Source organism: Microplitis mediator, chromosome 6 (genome assembly GCF_029852145.1).
Source record: "Microplitis mediator isolate UGA2020A chromosome 6, iyMicMedi2.1, whole genome shotgun sequence".
Taxonomy (NCBI): domain Eukaryota; kingdom Metazoa; phylum Arthropoda; class Insecta; order Hymenoptera; family Braconidae; genus Microplitis; species Microplitis mediator.
This window is the reverse complement of record NC_079974.1, coordinates 20,646,880-20,669,601: the sequence shown is the minus strand read 5'-3', so window position 1 is coordinate 20,669,601 and position 22,722 is coordinate 20,646,880. Positions and strand designations below refer to the sequence as shown.

The 22,722-nt window shown below is 27.5% G+C and overlaps 1 protein-coding gene across 3 annotated transcripts in view; it reads right to left on the bottom strand.

Moving 5' to 3' along the window:
- Positions 1–50: 50 nt before the first annotated feature.
- LOC130669809 (solute carrier organic anion transporter family member 5A1) overlaps positions 51–22,722 on the bottom strand; it is a 48,558-nt gene continuing 25,886 nt past the window's right edge. The window contains exons 15-19 of one of the 3 annotated variants that reach the window (XM_057472896.1): positions 22,411–22,653; positions 14,795–15,122; positions 2,105–2,194; positions 1,776–1,829; positions 51–410 (exon numbers count right to left, since the gene is read on the bottom strand). In XM_057472896.1, the coding sequence (XP_057328879.1) occupies positions 15,067–15,122; positions 22,411–22,653 (299 nt within the window). In that variant the 3' untranslated portion in view covers positions 51–410; positions 1,776–1,829; positions 2,105–2,194; positions 14,795–15,066. Of the gene's footprint in view, positions 411–1,775; positions 2,195–14,794; positions 15,123–20,180; positions 22,654–22,722 lie in introns of those variants that run through there. The other 2 variants (XM_057472898.1, XM_057472897.1) reach the window with 2 other exon arrangements.

Sequence of the window (22,722 nt, the reverse complement as noted above, 5' to 3'; positions counted from 1 at the left end):
GTAATAATAATAAATATAAATTTAATTATTTGTTTCTTCTTCTTCTTTTATTTATTTATTTATTTATGATTGTAATTGATAAAAAAATAGCTGGTTCCCGTTTTGTGTTCAAAAGTTTATTTTAAATTTAAACTGCACCGTGTCAATGGCTGGATTTGACAATTTAGCCCATTAGATGTCAGTCTTATAATTTTTTTTTATTTCTTTTAATTAATTATTTATTTTATTTATTATTTAAATCTTCAATTCAACTAATAATCAATTTTTAAATTATTTTTATTTTTTTACAGAGGATAGAACGATGGATTCTCACATGTAGACCTCGGGAAGGGTTTTTAGGGGCGCGAAATTCGCTTAAACTTGTTAGTTACGTTACATTAGACGGTGATATGCGCTATTCGGAAGATTATCTGAAAATTTAAAAGTATTTTCTGTTAATAATTCATTCAAATTCATTAACAATTACAAGATTTGTCAATTAATTTATTTTTAAATGTTTACTGTTAAAATATTTACAAAATCCAACGCTAAAAAAATATATAATCATATTTAAATTAAATTTTTATATCAAGCAGACGTTATTAGTCGTCAATGTACACAAACTAATGAGTAAGTATTCAAATATTTAAATACAGTGATAAAAATACATGATACGTTTTTAAAAATTTGAATACTAAATTTAAAAATCTTAAGATTTTTAAATAAAAATCATTGGACTGTAGCGTAAATTATAAAATTGAATTGCAAAGTAATAAATTGTTAATTTATGTACATTAGGGTGGTCGTTTAAAATTAAATTTTCTCAGGCGCTCTATAAAAAGCTTCTTTTAAGTGAAAAAATACGTGGGGAAATTGGTTTTTTCTTTAAAGTAAAAAGAACACGTGCCGCAGGATGTTCAAAGTTCATTTTTCGATACAATCGCGGTTTTTTTTAAATATCTCATGAAATATGCAGATTAAAGGAAAAAATCATAGGAACAATTTTGTAGGAAATTAAATTCTTGATAAAAAAGGTCATATTCATTTTTTATATAAATTGCGTATTTATGAAGATATTTTAAAAAAACTTTTTTAGATCTTGTTAATTGAGCATTTTAAGAATAACGAATTTAAAAATAACGTTTTTTCTTAAATATAGACAACTTTGTAACTTGTAACATATCAATCATTAATGCTTGTTGTAGTTTCTATATACTTAGAAAAATGTTATTTTCAAAATTTGTAATCCTTAAAACGCTCAATTCATCAGATCTAAAAAAAGTTTTTTTAAAATATCTTCGTAAATACACATTTTATAAAAAAAATGAACATGACCTTTTTTTGTCAAGAATTTAATTTCCTGCAAAATTGTTCCTATGGGTTTTTCCTTTAATCTGCATATTTCATAAGATATTTAAAAAAAACATTTGTAATCCTTAAAACGCTCAATTTATCAGATCTAAAAAAAGTTTTTTTAAAATATCTTCGTAAATACACGATTTATAAAAAAAATGAACATGACCTTTTTTGTCAAGAATTTAATTTCCTACAAAATTGTTCCTATGATTTTTTCCTTTAATCTGCATATTTCATGAGATATTTAAAAAAAACCGCGATTGTATCGAAAAATGAACTTTGATTATCCTGCGGCACGTGTTCTTTTTACTTAAAAAGAAAAAACCAAATTCCCCAGGTATTTTTTCACTAAAAAGAAGCTTTTTATGGGGCGCCTGAGAAAATTTAATTTTTAACAACCACCCTAATACATATGTATGTATGTAGATATATATAATTACCTATTTGGCACTGGGTGCTCCTTAATGACAGGGCGCACGCAGTAACTACGAAGTCTGCATATGATGACAATGAAAGTTTAAAATTTATCTAATTAATTTTTATCTATTTCTTGCAGTGATGACTAGTTGATGATTTTATTTAACAGGCTCTCTGATCGTGATCTAAATACTTGAGATGTTGTAATTCGATATTTTTCTCAATCGTTCTTCGTTCTTTCTCTCTCTCTCTCCCTCTCTTTCACGCTCACTCTCTCACTTTTCTTCGTATTTAATCTGTTCCTCTCAACAAAACAAAAAAAAAGTATCTAGTCAATGATGTTAGGACGTACGGACGTGTCTCTCTATTTGTGTTGAGCCTGGCAGTATTCCGCGCTATCCAGCTGAAACTCCATGTATGTGAGGATGCACTCACCAGGAAACTGTAACAAAAAAAAATTCATACGTTAATAAATCATCAATAATTTATTCCATAAATTGGCGGCAAATTTAAAAACAATTTTGAATTTTTGAATTTGAATGTCTGATTAACCGATGGCGGGAATCGGACCGGGATTCAAATCGCACTGCGCTGCACCAAACCACTGAGCTCTCTTACAATAATTTATATATAAATATATGAATATATCAATCGATAGTAAACTTTTGAGAAAAAAATAATTAAATAAATCCAAGCATGCAAATGATTTTATTTCCTGTTACGAAAATAAAACTCGTAATTTATTTATAGTTTTTTTTGTGAAGGGAACATAAGACAATTGTATAGATAGACTAATTTATACCGGCGCCAATTTGAATTGTATGCCAAAATTTTTAAATCTCTATAAATATTAAACTATTCCATTAACTCCCATAACCGCGAGTTTTAAAACGGAATTAAAAATCAATTTTTCAAAAACTTCTAATTTAAAAAAAAAAAAAGAAAAGTTAAGTACAGTAGAGTTGATATCCAGCTGTAAGTTTGCCAACTAAAACGACAAGTTTAAGCAACGCATTCAAGGAGTTTCCCGTCAGTCAATTTCCGCGGTACGAGAGCAGACTTTTGGCTCGCGGTATTTTATCACAATCGAAATACACAAGAATGTCTAGGTCAATATTCTCGAGCCCTATACTTTATAAAGACTTACTTTTGATTAAATACACATACATATATATATCTGTGTGTATATATTTAAACAATTAATTAATTTCAAGGACCACCATACAATATATCAATTAACGTAACGTTATCAAGTACGCAAAACGCTTTTAGCCAATTATCCCTTATTCAAAGTTACGTAACTCTGTTATTGCATGTGACGGTATTCTCATCAAATTTTAAATTTACATAAGTAATTAATTACATAAACTTGGTCGTTTAAATTAAATAACTACAAAAGATAATTACTCGTGAATTGACTGATTGTTTAGTTTACAATATTTATGACATGACACATTAATGTGATAGATATTTATAATCTAATGAAAAATTACGCGAATAATTGATTTTTGGGCAGGCAATGCCAAAAATAATTTCTCAAGATATATCTTTAGTCATGTTCATAAATAATATTGGTCAAGACAAAACATAGATTATGTTGTAGTTATAGTTATAGATGTGGATAAGAATCCTTGTAAAGTTGGTAAGTAGTATATATATATATATACATATATATAGGTAAGTCGAGTTTGTTGGCTGTATTCGCTTAGTTTTACATAATGCGTCATAGTTGACTGCCTGCTGACGGATATGATAAATAAGGTACGGAAAAAATTTAAATTGTTGATACTGAACAATGCTGTCTATATATATATTTATATATACATATATAGACACAAATAAAAGATTTTTTGATACAAGAAATTTTTTTTAGTTTAAAAAAAATTGTTTTTACTATGATCCTAAAGTTAGCAGACATTTGAAAATTTTTGAATTTTTGTTTTTAAAAAAATCAATTGCAAAAAAATAAAATGAAATTATGCACATGTAGAAAATTTAAAAAACTACAGGTGCAATTTTTCAAAATATTTTTTTTTATGGTTTATCGTCTGAAAAAAAATTCAAAAATTACTAGACGTCTGCTAACTTCAGTATCGGGTTTTTACTTCATAAAGCAAAATATTTTGGCGCCAAATTTTTTTTGTGATTATATATATACATACTTATGAATGTATGAGTAATTGTATGGAAATGTAAATGTCCAAGTCCAAGATCAACTTAATCGATATAAAACTGATCAATTTTTTACTTTATCATATATTGGCACGCCAGCATAAGTTTTTTTTTACACTCGGATCAGTCTATCGGCTTTCATTTTATCACCTTATGAATAAACTTAATCGGGTGTAAATTTTTAGTATCGTCTTTGATGGAATATCTAGTCTTTTAAATACAGCCAGGATCTATTGTTGTAAAATTTATTTATGGCCCAAGTTTTCAAACTAGATAATTCATCCTAGAATATTTATCAGCTTATGGAAATTAATAAGCTATTTTTTGTTTTTTATTTTAATAACAACTTTTTTTCTATGCAACCGTGACTGTTAAACTTTTTAATATTAAAATTTATGGACAAAAAAAAATATATTTATATTTATGACGTCTCAATGTTTTGTAATTAGATGTCAAACTTTTTAAATTTATTTATAACTCATATAAAAAAATTGTATTTTTAAATTTTCACAAATTACATCCACAGAAATTTATTATTCAGATGCTAACACTAAAGTTTTTTAATAATTCCGCGGTATTCAAATTCACGTGCACGTTATGTTGCAATGAGTATATAAATAAATTACTATGAATTTAAAAAACATATTTAATTTCTTATCAAAATATTAATTTTTTTAATAACAAAAAAAAAAGTTCTTCCGGTTGCCCTTGACTCCAAGGTAACTGGGTACGTAATATATATAATACTTGATATACATTTAATATTAATAATAATAATTATTATACTGAAGTATGTAAATGATGATCAAGTACAAAAATAAATCTTTTTACTGCAACAAATCTGTATAAAAGATCTCATACGTTAATAAATCATCATACGACCCGGAAATTTGGTCGGTTTACAAACTAATGGACTATAAGGCAGCATTAATTTAGAGTAGCTCAAGTATATAGAACCAAAAGATATATAATAAATATAATAATCTCTTTAGAGTGGACATTATTTGACGATATTGGCAGTGAGACATGTCCGCGTGGTAGACGTCAGATGATCTGTTGCATTAAAAATAATAACAACAATAAATGCGCAGCTAAACTTTGAAGGATTACGCAAACATGTCGATCGTCTTGCTTGCATTTCCTTATTTAGTTATTACATATATGTAATGTATACTCGGGATTTTTAATGTACGATCTTGGTGATGATTAGACGCTGGATAGCTGATGGCTCATAAAGGCAATTTATTATGGTAATTAGAGCATTAGTTAATTTATTGTTTATTTATTTATGATTTAGAGATAATAAGAAATGTTGTTGATATAATATAGCCAGGTGTTAATAATTTATGTTGTTAACTGTTTGTTTATCGTAAAAGATATACGTATATGTACATATGTAAGTATATTGTTTATCTTGTATATATATATTGATGATCTTCGTATAAATATTATTTTATGACAGTATAACAGTGACACGCGTACGTTTTAAAGCCGTATATTTATTTGAGTTTGTCGTGGTTAAACATAATAAAATAATTTTTTAAATGTTTGGTCAAAACAAATTTTTGGAAAATTATTTATGCGCGAATGTGATTTTAATTTTCTTTTGGAAGTCTTCAGAATCGCGGCTTGTATTTTTAGCGGGAAAATTCAAATTTGAAAAGTTTTGGTTAATTTGGAAATCATTTTTTTTAATGATGGCATCGGGTTTTGAACAGATATAATTATTTTGAGGGAAAAATGAAATTTTAGTTATTGGTTGTATAACAATATGAAGTATATATTGTATGTAAATTTTGAATTTTTTATTTGAGAGTAGAGAAGAATTAAAAATTGAAAAATATAATTTAAAGTTTTGTGGAAAATAACCGGAGCTGTGATGCTGTGGGTTTAATTTTTTTTTATTACGTGGGGTAAAAACATGTAATTTGAAAAAAATAATTTGATTACGGGTAATTATTTTGACTGATAATTTTTGGTTTTATTAATTTGATAAAAGAAAAAATAGTAAAGTATAATTTGAAATTATGTAATTTTTAAATTTGTATGATTTAAAAATTTGTATACACGAAGAATTTTTAAATAAATATTTCTCTAGACAAAAATAACCGAAGATTTTAGTAAACCTGAGTTATAATTACTCATTATTTTGTTTATAAATATTACGCAGATTTAAATCTATTTAAAAATTCATATTTTTTTAACTCCCGCCTCAAGATAATTTTTTTAAAATTTTGAATTTTAAATTAATTTTTACCAAAGTTTTATTCAAAATTAACTTTTACTTCTAAAAAATATTTCTTGCTCTCAAATATCAAATATATGAAAAAATTATCAATCACAATAAAATTAATAATTTAATTATCAAAATTACAATTAAAAATTTAGTTTGATTGCAAATAATTACAGATTGTATTCAAAATTGAACCGGTTTGTGTAACAGGTTGGTTTTATGCTACCGTCTAAAAATAAAAATATTTATAAAAAAGCTTAAGAGAAGTGTATGAAAGATAAAACGTTAATTTGAAAATAATTTAAAGGTTTTATTTTTAGTATGACCTCGATCGGTGATAAAATAAAATAAAATAAAAAATAAAAACGGATAAAGTAAGAAGATTATTAATCTTTATCGAGTGCCCATGAGGCTCAAAAGTTATTTCCGACGCTTACGAGTACATTACTTTATTAAACATACATATATCTATATCTATATACTTTTTAATTGACGCGGAAAAGGTTAAAGAAATTTAAATAAAGCCAAACTTCGTTTCATCATTCGCTTCCAGAACATTCACACTCGCGCTCAAAATTACTCTTATCACATTTTTATAAATTTACTTAAATTATATAAATGTGTATCAGATGATTAATCAGTTGGATTCTCTACTAAAATTTTTGATAACAAAAAATTTATTTATATTTTTAAACGTTACCTCAATGTCAGTCGAAACGCATCAACTTTTTTTTCAAATTCAATGAAATATTTTTATGTTTTATTTATTTATTATTTCACTCGTCACAAATCTCGTCAACTCGGAATCCGAGAAGGATTAAAACAACACCAGAGTCACATTTTACAGTAAAAACACTTGAAATTTTTTTTTTATCAACTTGTTTTATATTTAATAAATGTCTTGTCTCATGGACATCAATAATAATTCAAATTAAATATTAATGTCACCCAAAATTTATCTACGAAATAATTAATTTAAATAATTAATTAATTAATATTTAAGATAAGGTATGTAGACGTAAAAAAAAAAAAATAAAATGAAATTTGTTTTTTTAAACTTGAACAAAGAGACCGCGAACGACGCGGTGACTTGACGGTCGCGTTGAATCTGGGCCAGCAGTAGAAGATACCAACGAATGGATTAAAATAGCACGTCGTTGGTTGAGACGGTTTAAACTACACTACTGTACTGTTCTGTACTCAACTCAACTACTCAATGTTTTCACCAGACCCGTACCGGTTGACAGACGGCAACGACGAATGACGATGAATATCTGAAGCTAAATCATCGAGACATTACCCCCCTCTACAAACACTCTCTTTGCGCTATGTACATACCGACAAACATTTATTTTAAACGCGTGGGGTCCTCTCCAGTCGTCGTCTTGCACTTTTCATCTCATTCCCATTCCCATTCCCACCCAATCCTATTTCCATTATATCAATCCGCCAATTAAATCCACTTGTAAATTTAATACTTATTGTGTTCTTGTTCTACTGAGTTCCCCAGCTACCAATGACGTTTATCTTTCCAGTGACGTCATTACTATTTTTTTTTTTAAATGATAATTAAAAGAATGGAAAAATTTAATTTGTAACGGCAATTTAAGTCAATTGCTGGTAAAAAATATTTGTTGCAATAAATTTTTTAGTGAATAAATAAATTAATGAGTTCTGTACAAAAAAAAGAATTTCTTGCAAGAAAAATTTTGCAACATGAATTGAAAACAAAAAATTTTTTTTATCCCAAGAAAAAATTTTCTCGTCTCAAGAAGATTTTTGTTTTCAATTCATAATTCAAAAAATTTCTTGGGTCAAATAAAAATTTTTATGGGGGGAGTAAAACTTTTTTGCGCCAAGAAATTATTTTTTTTTGTGTAATCACGTGTGTGATAATAATAACAATAATAGATTTATTGAAATTAGCAAATTGCTACTTGTTACATATCTTTGTACATTATCACAATAACAATTAAATATTACAATGTAATTTAATATGCGTTTTTAGAGATCGTTTGAAACGGTCCAGTGTTATTTCATCTTTAATATCATTTGGCAAGTCATTATACCATTGAAATCCTCTATAAGTTACCGATTTTTCAGCAGTATAAGTTCGGGTATTATTAATGTTTAACATAAAGCTATTCCGGGTGCAATAATTGTGTTTGTTACTATTCAATTTAATTTTTTCATTTAAATAGATGACTAAATTTAATAAGTTCTAGTGCAATAGAAAGGTGAATTTAAATTCTGAAACTCGTGTTTTAGGAAATTGGAGTAATTTTTAGTTAAGTGATAAAATTTACACTGAGTTATTTAGTGTTTGCATGAGTTGAAGTTAAATATGCAAGTTCGATGAAACCGTACTAGTAAGTACCAAACGGGCTTTCTAGGTCGGGTCACTCGGTTGAATCACTTTGATCCTTCTCTCACTTTTTTTCAAAATTTCTACATCTTTATCTTATTCTCAATTTAATTTTTAAAATATTTAAGCCTTTTTATATTTCACCAGAAAAAGTCTTCATTCAATTTTTTTATCGAAGATGAAGTTAAATTTTAATAAAAATCTTTTTATCTCTAAAAAGCTTTTAGAGTAGGAAAAAAAATCTAATAAAGTTATCATAGAAAATTTACTAAAAAATTTTCTACTTGAATTTTAATTAAAAAGTGTTTATTTTTTAAAAAATAAACATTTACTTTAGTTTTAATGGCAAACTAGGATTCTCAGGCAGGTGAATTTCATCAGTTTATGGCATATGAAAGTGAGTCGTGACCTCGATTAATCATTTCTGTACTTTTTAATTTTAACTTTCGCGGGTAATTGTATCCATCATCAGATCTATTGAATGTTATCTCTAATATAATATCATTTACTTTGAGTAATCTAATACTATTGTACTCAGATCGTACCTACAAATTTATACTCCAGTACGAACTGTAACGATTCAATCATCAGAACATCAAATAACTTTCATCAGTACCCTCAATTTACATTTTTCAATAAAAAAACTAAAACTTCAATGTCACTGCGCAATGAAACAGACTCATGTGCATGCAAAAGAATATTTTTCCACGTGCAAAAAAAAAAACTACTTTATTTAAATAACAAACAATCGTTACTAGCTGACGGTGATCGATATTTCTATATTTATCCTTTAAAATAAATAAATAAATAACAAAAACTAGATAAATAAAACGAACCTTGGTATGACATGAAGCAGAAAACAATAATTTTTATCATAAAAATAAATATAATGCAATTTTTTATTCGCATATTATTTGAATGTCACTGAATACGACGCGTTGTCTATTTTTCCACTCGAAATTTATTAGAAAAAGTATAAAGTTTTCATAGAAATAAAAATCACAGCACAGGCGATTTAAATTTTTAAACTTGACATCCAGTAATTGCGCGCTGGGATGTCAATTTATCTCAACTTTAATTTAGAACTCAATATGTTTATTAAATATATCAGCGACAGCGATATATATGTAATATAATATAACATGACGAGATATTGCACAAGATTGCGTCAAATTTCCCAGAGGGTAAATCACTACGTCATTCGCTGCCTCGTTCGCTGAGGGTGAAGGTCTTATTTGTTTTATTAAACCCGCGACTCCTTATTATCAACAAACAAAAACATAAAAAAGACCCGAGACGTTTTATTGTGCCGGTAAATTGACGTCTGTACCCAGCAATTGAATTAAATGAAAAAATTTCGAGGAACAATAAATTTATGAATAAAAAAACTAGTTTTTTTTATCGTCAAGGTCCTTCGCTAAAACAATTAAGTGGTCTGATGAACTTGAAAGAACCTCTGAGATGTCTCGATTGTCGTCGATGTCATAAACGAACAAAGGGTCGTGTCGTCATGTCAATTTCATATAAAAAACTTTATACATTTGGCTCTAGTTTATTATTCATTCTTAATATTTTTATTTTTTTATTCCATCTCAATTTTCATTTCATTTCCTTCAATCAGTTCGTGAACCCGCGGTATTTATTTAACTTTATTTTGTTGTGAATGCAATCACACAGTATCGATTGGTACTTTAGTATTTTATGTGATAGCATCGACCTTTTGCGGGGTTTATATACTATAATATATATTGTACGCCCACGCATTCAAAAAGACTTACAATTTATATTCCACCCCCGCAAAATCTCTAGCACAAAGATTCAGGATTAATACAACCGCTATATGCACCTAGTTTAGTTATTTCATTATATATATGCAGCCAAGTGAATTAAATTGCGTGGGATGTTAATCTAGAAACTCTTCAGCTCCCATTTTACGTCATGGGAAAATTTTATATTGATATATACCAGCAACAATAACTTTATTATTACGGTAAACGTAATAGTAACGGTTAGACTTTAGTTCACCCACGCGCACTGGAGAGCGCGCTGGTAAACATCATGACCAATTTAAAAAAAATGTATATAGATGTGTATATGGACTTAATTTACAGTTAATTTTAGGATTTGGAGTAAAGTGGCAATAGTTTTAAAGGTAAAAATGTCACTTATAGTTTTGCGATGATATAAACTGGGGAATAGAGCTCTGGTTATGACTCTTCTGGGATATACACAATTTCATTTAGTCTATACACTCTGTAGAGCAGTTTAGATGGTAGTCTAGAGTAGTTGCTGGGAAATAGCATAAGAAAAGAGGGTAAGAACAGAATGTAAGAGTAAGAGAGCAATATACTAGGCTAGGTTCACTCTCTACTCGTAGAATCGATACCTCATCCGGGTCACTGGGTTGTGCCGTACGTTTTGATAACGATTCTCAAAATGGCGGACCAGAGGTCATTTTCTGGGAGTTAATTCGCCGACTCAGGCAACATAATTAATTATTTTGTACCCCGGTAATTGGCTTTTAATTATTTGATCGAGTTGATGGAAGTTTGGGAACTTTGATGCTAATTAATGTACACATGTCGCATATTCGATTTTAGATTTGTTGGGTTTAAAAATGAATTTAAAAAAGGACTAATAAATTTAGTCGTTTATGGTATGATGGCGAAAGGTTAGTAGAAAGTTCCCTCGAGCCTTTCAGACGTCGTCGATCGTTAACCAAGGTCAGTGACATCGGGCAGCGACCCCGTCTGGCAGCGTCGTGTATCTCCTGCATCGAACTACCACCCACTCACTACCAATACCACCTTCTCTTTATCCTCGTCCTCATATTAAACATTTATCCTCTTCTATCCTCTAGTTTATCCCGGGTTTATCGTAAGTACAATTTTTATATTATCTTAAATATTTCACAATCTATTTCTACACAACCGATTACATTTTATCGACTGTTAGATTTAAATTTTAAAAAATTCCCGCCGTTAGATTTAAATTTAAAAATTTAAATCTAACGGCGGGAATTTTTTTTTTTTTGCTGCCAAGATAATTCCGGTCGGTTTAATTGAAACATGGAATGGGATGATTGGAAGACGATTAAAGGAAACCGTCAAACGGATGTACGCATTAGAATTACTACTAGCGACAATTGATCAGACTCATTACATTAGTATTCCGTTCGGCTTATCCACTTCCTATCTATTAAATAGTCAAGTGCATTTAATCGTTTTATCGAAGCCAAATATTAGTCTCTGATAACGATATTTGTTATCAACTACTCCAAGTTTGTTTTACAAAAATCTATACATATATTTATGTTAGTAATTAAATATTGAAATAATTTATCTATTTATTTGTCTAGTAATTTGATAAATTTCAAAGTTTAGGGTTGCGTTGGGTAGTTCGGGCAAGGCCGAATAAAGGGAGTCGAAGAACTCTGGGGAAACCGGTTTTAGGGTCCCGGGGTCTAATAAACGGGGAATAAAAGAAGAAACAAAGAAAAGAATAAAGGACTACAACCCACCGTCCTGGTCAATCGTCCTGCTGCCGCCAGTGGCGTTCTTTAGGTGCGCGCCGTCTAGACGGGGGTCTCATTGCCTTTCCAGAGGGGGGCAGGTTCAAAACCTGGAGCAGGGTCGACGACTTGGCTTACGCTTTTATTTTTAAATCCTTTTTTAAAAAGTACCCACCAGAGCATAGTCACGTAGACTGACGACTTTGAGTAGGGACAAGGGACTGACATTTACATTTTATAACCTGTATTACTGTCTGTATATTTTATTTCCCTATTTCCTTGTACTTATTATTCAATTGTGTACATACTCAGGAACATTTATTGTCGATATGATGGATGTTTTATGTTTTGTCTAACGTATTATACTTAATATCTACACATATCAGCATATGTATATACTAAATCACGGCTGGTGGTCCCCGAAACTGATACGCATTTTCATTTTTGTTTATCATTATTATTTATTATCATCATTACGTAATATCGTGTATTGTATTGATAGCGGATTTGAATTTTAAAAATCGCTATCAAGATTTAAAAAATTAATAATAATAATAATACATTCATTAATATTAATATTATTATTTTTATTTATATTTTTTTTTCAGCAATGAGTTATCAATTTACTTGGACATGAATTGCCGACAAGTGTCGGATAACGAATGACGTATGTTTCGAGTCCACGTGCGTCATAGACGCAATATAATGATAATAACAATAACAAAATATATTCTGACGATTCAGCGTCAAAGCAAATGCCCACGACAATATGCGAGACGTATTAAGTAGGAAACAGATAAAATAAAATACAATACAATAGTATTGTATGGCATACGCAATTAAAGTCTTGACTCATCGTCAGTATAGAGATTATACCGTGTAATTCAACGCCGACGACGACACGTGGCGAGCAAGAACAAAAAGGTCTGTTAATTTCGCGCCGACGACCACCCTGATATGAGATGCTGATCAAATCTCATATTAAATAATATGGTAATAATAAACTCGGAGCACGGAGATAATAATTATGTGAGATGTCCTTTGATACTAAATATCCCCGACGAATGTCTTTAAATATATATCTAGTTATATAAATAATAACTTGACATTGGATATTAATTACGCGTTGACAAAAGGACAAGTCTATCTATCGTATAGCGATTTAATAGCTCGAGGCTTGAGATACTAAACAGTTTTAGCTGAGTGTAAAACATTGAGAGCCAGTACTTGTTAATGTTTACCAACAGTAATTTAATAAACACCTACGGGTCTTTGTTTTTTTATTCACTTGACATTCAATTATTTTCTTTGCTATCCAGCTTGTCTTCACTTCCTGTCCTACGTCAATCCTACGTTTCCTATCATGACATATTATATAACTTATATATATGTAATTATAATTGATGACTGAAAAAAAGTCGATTTCATTACAAGCGACTGTAGGAAAAAAAAATCTGGATTGAAAGTAAATTTTCGATGATCCTGAAGTTAACAGACAATTTATAATTTTCGGAATTTTTTTTGCAACAAATTTATGAGAAAAAAAAAAACTAAAAAAATGCACATGTAGAAAATTCAAAAAACTATATGTGCAATTTTTTCAAATATTTTTTTTTTATGTTTTATCGTCTAAAAAAAAAATCCAAAAATTATTAGACGTCTGCTAACTTCAGTATCATAATTTCCGTGATACTGTTAGCAGACGTCTAATAATTTTTTATTTTTTTAAAAATAGTAAATTACAAAAAAAAAAAAAAAACGAAAAAATTGCACATGTAGTTTTTTTAATTTTCTACATGTGCATATTTTTAATTTTCGTTTATTTGCGATTCAAAAATTACTAATCGTCTGCTAACAGGATCATAGAATTCTTGATTCAAATTTTTTTGAAAATTTAAATTTTCGCGGTAAGTAGAAATTTCTCGACCAAGACAAATTCTGGTATTTACAGGTACCAATAACTGGGACTCGATTTTATGTACCAGGTAATTTTTATACCTGAATATTTGTAGCAACACCTGGCTCCTTTGTTCGGCAAAATAATTTTTTATTTCACATCAGTACGAATTTTTTTTTCCCGTCTGGAGAATTTAAAATTTCAAATGATCTAGAGATTTAACTGATCAACGCACGTGTATTTTTGAATTTGAATTTCTATGATTAATTGAAGTCGGAGTGTAATTAATTGTGGGGAATGATTTTGAATAAATTAGCGTTGATAAATTAAACGTAAAATGGAGCAAGTGATTGATGAAGTAAAAAATTTCGAAGAATGATGAAATATAAAAGATAAAAAAATAGGGAATTTAAGATATTGCGGGTTGGATACGGGCGTGAAAGTCTTGGAGCCTCAGCATCGAGTGTCGACTGGTCACCGGATGTTAGTCTCGAAGTAGAACGGTGAAACGTCACGATCATAAATTAATGATGAATTATTATATATATTTTCATTTGTTGATGCCCTTAAATATTTTTTTTTACTAAATTTATTATTATTGTTGGTAATAATAATAAATTCGGAGGATGATGGGCGAAAATGTGAATTTTTCTAGATAGGCTATGATTAATTGTTGGTAGAGCATCAAAAAAGCTTTTCTAGGTATACTAGAGAGTTGATTGTCCGCGCAAGTCACGAATCGCTGGATACGCCAAATGTTGGTTGAGTTAAAACCCAAGTTTTTGTTAATTAATTTTCGATGAGTGGAAATATTTTTTTTGCATTAATGTAATTAATTAATTAATTGATTAATAATTGACTCACCTGAATCGCCATACACATTGAATACGGCGAGCACGTTGGGGGGTTCGTTTTTAAAAACGACACTCCGAAAATATACTGACACTTAACGACACACACGTACGTCCTTTCGCCAGAAGAGCCCGTGAACAACTGATTTGATCATGAACATGGAAATGGCGGAGGGTATGGAGCAGGAGGAGAGACACCACAGGCACATTACAGGAAACACAAACCCACTGATAGTTTCACCATTTGAAATTACGCTGGCGCCATCTTGCGAGACGCCATTGGTTTCAATTATTTTTACCCGCCAAATTCAAATTAGACAATTCAAATATTTTTATGTTTACTGTAATTAATAAATAAATTATTTATTGTAGTTTATAATATTTATTTAAAAAAGGCGGGAAATTTAAAAATTACGCGGGAAATATAAATCATGTTTTTAATATGATACTGAAGTTAGCAGACGTCTAATAATTTTTGGATTTTTTTTTAGACAATAAAGCACAAAAAAAAAATTTTTTGAAAAAATTGCACCTGTAGTTTTTAAAATTTTCTACGTGTGCATATTTTTATTTTATTTTTTTGCAATTGATTTGTTGAAATACGAAAATTCACAAATTTTTAAATGTCTGCTAACTTCAGGATCATATATTTTTATCTATTTACTGTAATTAATAAATAAATTATTTATAGTATTTATTTAAAAACGGCGGGAAATTTAAAAATTACGCGGGAAATATAAATGATGTTTTTAATTTGTTGTAATTAATTATTATTGCAGTGGGATAATTAAAGAGACAAGACATAATTTTTTACCTTTGAAACTTTTATTTTTTTTTTTTATTCAAATTTATTTTTAGATAAAAATAATAAGGCGAACTTGAAAAAGCTAATTGCTCATTTCAATGTTAATAATATGTAGCTTAATTAATTAAAATTAAGTAATTATGCTAGCAATTACTTTATTTTAAAGCTAAAAAACATTTAAAAAATTTCATACATATTTAATTAACACATTCATTACAAAATCTAAAGTATTTAAATTTATATTAAAAAATCTATAAAAAAAATATAATTTATCGAAAATAATATTACTAGCGTAATTACTAAACAATTATTTCTTAATAAATTCGTCATTAAAGATAAACAAATCATTACATATTTTTTTTATCAAACATAAAATTGTCTAAAAAAAATAATTGCACTAATTATGGGTTAAGTAATTAAATTATTAATAACAATTACAAATAATGAAAAAAATATAATCTACCAAACCACAATCCGTTCGTGCAATTTTTTTTTCATCAATTTACACTACGATCTCTGTAAACATTTAATATATCTATATATATATATTTTTTAATTCATTTATTTTACATTAATTAATATTTTAATTAACGAATTAAGATTCATTGTCCTTTCATTTAATTTATCCATTTAAGGCATACGTTTAATAATAATTTATCACACATCAATAAGTTTCTACAAACGAAACTCGTAATTCACATTCAGGTCCACGATCAATGTCAATTAAATCTTTCCTTTAATTTATAAAAAAAATTTTTAATTTCCCAGGCCTCCAATTAATGAAAATTTTTAATTATTCGAGGCCTTGATCTAAAAATAAAATTAATAATCTTTTTTTATTAATTTGTACCTGTACCGTCTCCTCGACTCATTAAACCCTCGATGCATTTGTCAATAATCCTTCCTATCATTACTCATTAATTCATTTAATTATTTATTAATTATTTTTTATTAAATACAAATAATTAATTATTGTATCCATCGCTAGATTTTTTTTCAGCTTAATAATTATGGTCCCTACAAAAAATACATTACATTATATTTATATATTTATGTATATAGATATATCTATAAGCAGTATTACATTACATACTATAATATATAGTAGTCATATCTATGTACATAACATTTTATTTTATTACTTAATTATTAATTTTTTTTTTTTTTATTTAAAATTTATAATTTATTTATTTTTCAATGATTATTTTTCTAATTACTTTTTAAAATTAAAAAAAAAATTACTTCTCACTTACTGCTGACACTGGAATGTTTCACAGTTAATAGTTTGTGAAAAAAAAAAAATCAATACATAAACTATGGTAATAATAATTATGATAATAATAGAGCATTATGATCGCATGAATCATAATAATGTTTAATAAAAAGAGATGATAATAACCTGCGTAAAAATGGTAAAAATTTTTTCCTCAGCGAGTATTTAAGTAACATTTAATTATATGATAAAAATTATTTTTGTAATTTATAATTATACATACTTAATAATTGATTAGTTTAAAATGATTATTGGCTCATGATGATTTTTATAAATTAGCGCCGGCAGTTACGACATAGAAAATTTTACGCACTGTACAAAACCTCTACTTATTATTATTTTTTTTTAGTTTATATACATTTTTTTTTTTTTTTTGTGATCTATAGACATATATATTTATTTTTTTAAACAACGCAACACCACAAATCTTGAGCCATTTTTTTAGAAGAGATTTAGTCGAGTTTGATTCTAATATTTCTAACACTCAATTACCATTTTCACAGCACATTTTTTTTAGTTTATTTAAATTTTTTACTTTTCTTTCAATTAAATCAATCGTCTCATCAAAATTTATGAGAAAGTATAAAATGATACTGAAGTTAGACGACGTCTAATAATTTTTGGATTTTTTTTCAAAACGATAAATTATAAAAAAATTGCATTAGTTTTTTTTATTTTTTACACGCATATTTTTTTTTTTTGTAATTGAAGTTGAAAAAAAATTCAAAATTTTTTAATTGTCTGCTAACTTCAGGATCATGATTATAAATAAAAAAATTTAATTTAAATTATTTTACAAAATTAATTATTAATGAAAAAAAAATTGTAAAGTAAAGGTACCAATTTTTGCCAGGGCCAGTTTTGGACACGTGAAAAATTTAAATAAAATTTGTACGCGCAATGACGTAATTAATTTTAAAAGATATTTCTGTCCCACTTTTAAATTAGAAATTTTATTTGTTACTTTTTCATTAATTAAAATAAGGTATCAAATGTCCAAAAATGGAGCAGTGGTCACAACTGGTACTTCTACTTTATGTAAAATTAAAAAAAAAAATTTGAAGTAATGAGACGAGTGTGTAATTGATATCAAACTTATCACAAACACTTTACGTAACAGTACGCACCCGAAATTTCGTAGAAGGCATATAATTGCTCTATCAATCGCACTAGTTAGTGCTCGGCTACCAAATAGTATTGACAGTGAGGTTCATTACATACTAAAGTGACAGATGATCTTATTAATATACAGAAGATCGTATTATTCTATAATATTTCATTATCAATTATTATTATATTCATTTATAAACTTTTTTTTTCAAGGAAAAATCCATAAATTCCCATCAACCCTTCGAGTGAACCGAAAAGTTATTACTCGCGCACTAGGTCAAGTGACCCCCTCAGGGTATTTTTAGATCCACCGACTTTTTTAAGAAGCCAGTCGTATTTTTTTTTCTTCTAAAAATCACTAAACTTAAATTAAAAACTAATGAGTAAATAAAAAAATTTTCCATGTCATTTACTGTCAAATTTTTCCAAGCCTGAAATTTATAAATAATTAATTTCCTTTGCAAGCAAAAATTTAGTAATAAAGAATTTACGTTTAAGGGCATTCTTAGACAGTGCCCCCACTTTTCAAAAATTATTCAATGATCTTGAACTGTCAACAATATTATGATGTAATTAATTAATTCTAAAAAAATTAAACTAGTAATTGAAAAAAGAACAACGCAGTTACAATTTCACTGGGATGTATATTCTTAAAAAAATTACTCAGTCGTTATCAACTAGGAGTTAAACAAAATTTGTTGAATAAATTTTCGTCTAAAAAATTTTACATTACAAATTATAATGCTGACATGAAGATTTTACTGAAATTTATTTAACAAATTTCGTTTATTTCCGAATTGATATCAACTGTAAATAATTTTTTTAAAAAACGATGTTTCCGCGAAATTGTAACTGCGTTGTCCATTTTTCAATTTATCCTTTAACTTTTTTTTAATTCATTTTTTAAATTTTAATACTTTGGTTCTTTCAAAAGGGAGAGATAAACGATGGGAGGAGCTGAATTTCTGATTGGTTGAATTTTTATAGATTTGTATTTGCTTATTTGAATGGACTGAAAAGAGCGATGAAACACAAATAAGTTTAACCAATGCAAAACAAATCTACTAGTCACATAACCATGTATATTTGTAATCTTGATGTGGAACTTTATTGGTTGAAACTCTAAAATATGCACCCAATTATATTTTGAATGAATTTACCCCCTTCAAAAATTTAGTAAATTTTTTTTTTTCATTTTCGATCAAATCATGTTATCTCTGATATTTTAAGCTGATTTGCGATATCTGGGGCATAATGGACCACCTGTAAAAAAATTTTCTACAGAAACAATTTTTTTTTTCTGAACTAAAATGAATTTGAAAAATTTATTAATTAAAGCTCTTTTAGGTCAATAAATTCATTGAAATGTTAAAACTCTGGACAGGAGTGAATTGGGAGTGAAATAAAATCCACTTCACTCCGAGATCCCTCGGCTAAAAAAAAAACTCCCAATTTCCCCGCAAGAAAAAAAAAATTTTTTGTAATAGAATTTGTCATACAATCTATCACTAGAAGTATATTTCTATACTATCTTTGTGTATTCATCAGGAATTCATCCGGAATTCATATTTGTGTCAAAATATGACTTCCACATGATATTCAGCGGATCACCTGCGGAATACCGCAACTTTTTTATACGAGTATATATACTAAGGGTATTATTTTGCAAATATTTTAGATGATATTACTTTAGCCGACGGATTACAAAATTTTTCTTTAATTTTCACTCCATTGCTCTTTTCACTCCATTCAAATAAACAAATACAAATTTATCAAAATTCAACCAATCAGAAATTCAGCTCCTCCCATCTTTTATCTCTCCCTTTTAAAAAAACCAAATTCTTGATGATCTTGAAGTTAGCAGATAATTAAAAATTTTCGGATTTTTTTTTTAACAAATCAATCATTCAAAAAAATAAAAATAAAAATATGCACATGTAGAGAATTTAAAAAACTACAGGTGCAATTTTTTCAAATTTTTTTTTTCGCATAATTTACTCTCTAAAATAAAATCCAAAAATTATTAGACGTCTGCTAACTTCAGTATCATAATTCTTGGCCTTAGTCATTACAATTTAAAATTATTTAATATTTTGAATAAGTGGGGGCACCGTCTGAGAATCACCTTAAAGAAAATTAAAATCTAGAGGTCTCTTGTTTTCTGTACGCGGAAGGGCTGATTTTTGTAATTTATATATATATATATTTTAAATATTTAAATCTAAGAACATTGCTTTGCATTGTCCGAGCAATTCACAATGAATAGCATTCCTGAGTTAATTATATAATTTAATATTTCTGTTCGATTAAATCGAGAGGCTTTCAGGTACATGACTGCCTCTTGAGCTAATTGTTTATTCATTTAACTTGTAATTTTTTTTTTAACTAGTTTTCAAACACAAAATACAGATCTTCAACTTGGAAGTACATTTAAATTACATTTACTAGGACAAACAAAACATTTATTTTTTTTTTTAATTATCTAGTTCATAAACAATCCCAATAATATATTTTATTTAGACTCGATTTGTATTTCTAATCCCATTTACTATCACTAAATATTGACTAATTGTTGAGAACATTTAATTAAATTTATGGATATACGATAAATAATTATCTCTGCATTAAATTAATATATATATCATTTAGCCTAATTTTAAAATTAATTAAAGTCTAGTCTTATTTTTTTTTTTTTAAGGCAGGAATTTATATATTTACAATTAAATATAATATATTTAAATTAATATCTTTAATCTCGCCTCAAAACTCTTAATTAATTAGCCTAATTATTGAAGCTTGAATCAGACGAGGAAGATATTTGTGCATCGTTCCATGATCTCTCTCTATATATTTAGTATTTATTATTTTTAGCCCGATAATTTTGACAAAAATAGTGCATCTATAGATTTTTTATAAATTTATAATTATCTAAAGTTATATATTTAATAAACTGATAATAGGAGTAAATAATTAAAGAGATCCGAGATAATAAAAGCTCATTGTAAGATAAAAACACAAAACTTCAAGCATCGCGTCCGAGACAAGCTACAGTTTAATTAATAAACTAAAAAAAAATAATTATGAGTTTTAATTGCAGTTTTTTGTTACCTTGTATTATAAATCGCATTGTAGTATTAATTGATATATATGTGGGTATATAATTTATCATTATCACTACAACGTCAGCGGGAATTAGTGACAAATAAATTCATTAGCTCAACAAAAAATCGCTACACGTGTGACAATGATATGTATATTATTGTGTCTGTATTAAATATCAAAAAATATGATCCTGAAGTTGAGAGACATTTAAAAATTTTTGGATTTTTTTTTTAAATCAACTATGAAAAAAAAAAAAATAAAAATATACACATGTAGAAAATTTAAAAAACCCGAGGTGGAATTTTTTAAAATATTTTTTTTTTATGGTTTATGGTTTTAAAAAAAAATCCAAAAATTGTTTGACGTCGGCTAACTTCAGAATTATAAAAATGATCCTGAAATTGACATGATACTGAAGTTAGCCGACATCTAATAATTTTTGAATTTTCATTTAGACGGTAAATTATAAAAAAAAAAAATTTGAAACAATTCCATCTGTAGTTTTTTAAATTTTCTACATGTGCATATTTTTAGCTTTTATTTTTTTGTAATTGATTTGTTGAAAACACAATCCGAAAATTTTTAATTGTCTGCTAACTTCGGGATCATGAAATTGACAGATGATCAAAAAATTTTGAATTTTTATTTAAACAAATTAATAACATAAAAAAAAAATAAAAATATTCACATATAGAAAATTCAAAAAACTATAGGTGAAATTTTTTCAAATATTTTTTTTTTTAATTTATCGTTGAGTAAAGCAATCCAAAAATTATTAGACGTCGGCTGACTTCAGTATCATATTACAAAAATATGATCCTGAAGTTAACAGACATTTAAAAATTTTCGGATTTTTTTTTTTCAAAAAATAAAAATATGCACATGTAGAAAATTAAAAAAACTCGAGGTGGAATTTTTTTTATGATTTATCGTTTTAAAAAAAATCCAAAAATTATTGCCGGCTAACTTCAATTTCACAAAAATATGATACTGACATTGAGAGACATTTAAAAATTTTCGGATTTTTTTTTCAAAAAATAAAAATATGCACATGTAGAAAATTAAAAGAACTCGAGGTGGAATTTTTTAAAATATTTTTTTTTTTATGATTTATCGTTTAAAAAAAATTCAATAATTATTAGACGTCGGCTAACTTGAGTATCATAAAAAAGTGATAATTTAAAAAATAAATATCGTATAATAAAATTTTTAAGCTGAAGCTCATTGAATAATTTGCCAGAAATATTGAAATTAAAATTAAAATTTTAAAATAATAATAATTATAATAATCTAGAGTAAGATCGTCATTAAACGTTACGATCAGTGGATTCAAATTTACCGTTTAGAGGTCGAAATTCAACGTCATCGTCTTGTCGCGTGTCGGAAAAATCAGCCAACAGTTTCGAGTGATTTGTTGTGTCCGTCGAGCCCTGGGTCAAGTGTGTCGACTCACTTTCTTCAATATTTGTTGATTTAGTTTGCTCTGTTGGCGATGAGATCGAGGACGGTGTGTGCTCGGTTGAGTTTCCCGTTATTGGCTCATTTTCCGCTAGATTAAGATGCTGTGGCTTCTCTTCAAATACTAAAATATTCAAAATATGTTAGATAGTTATTTTAATAAATTTATAAATATAAATATAAATATAATAAT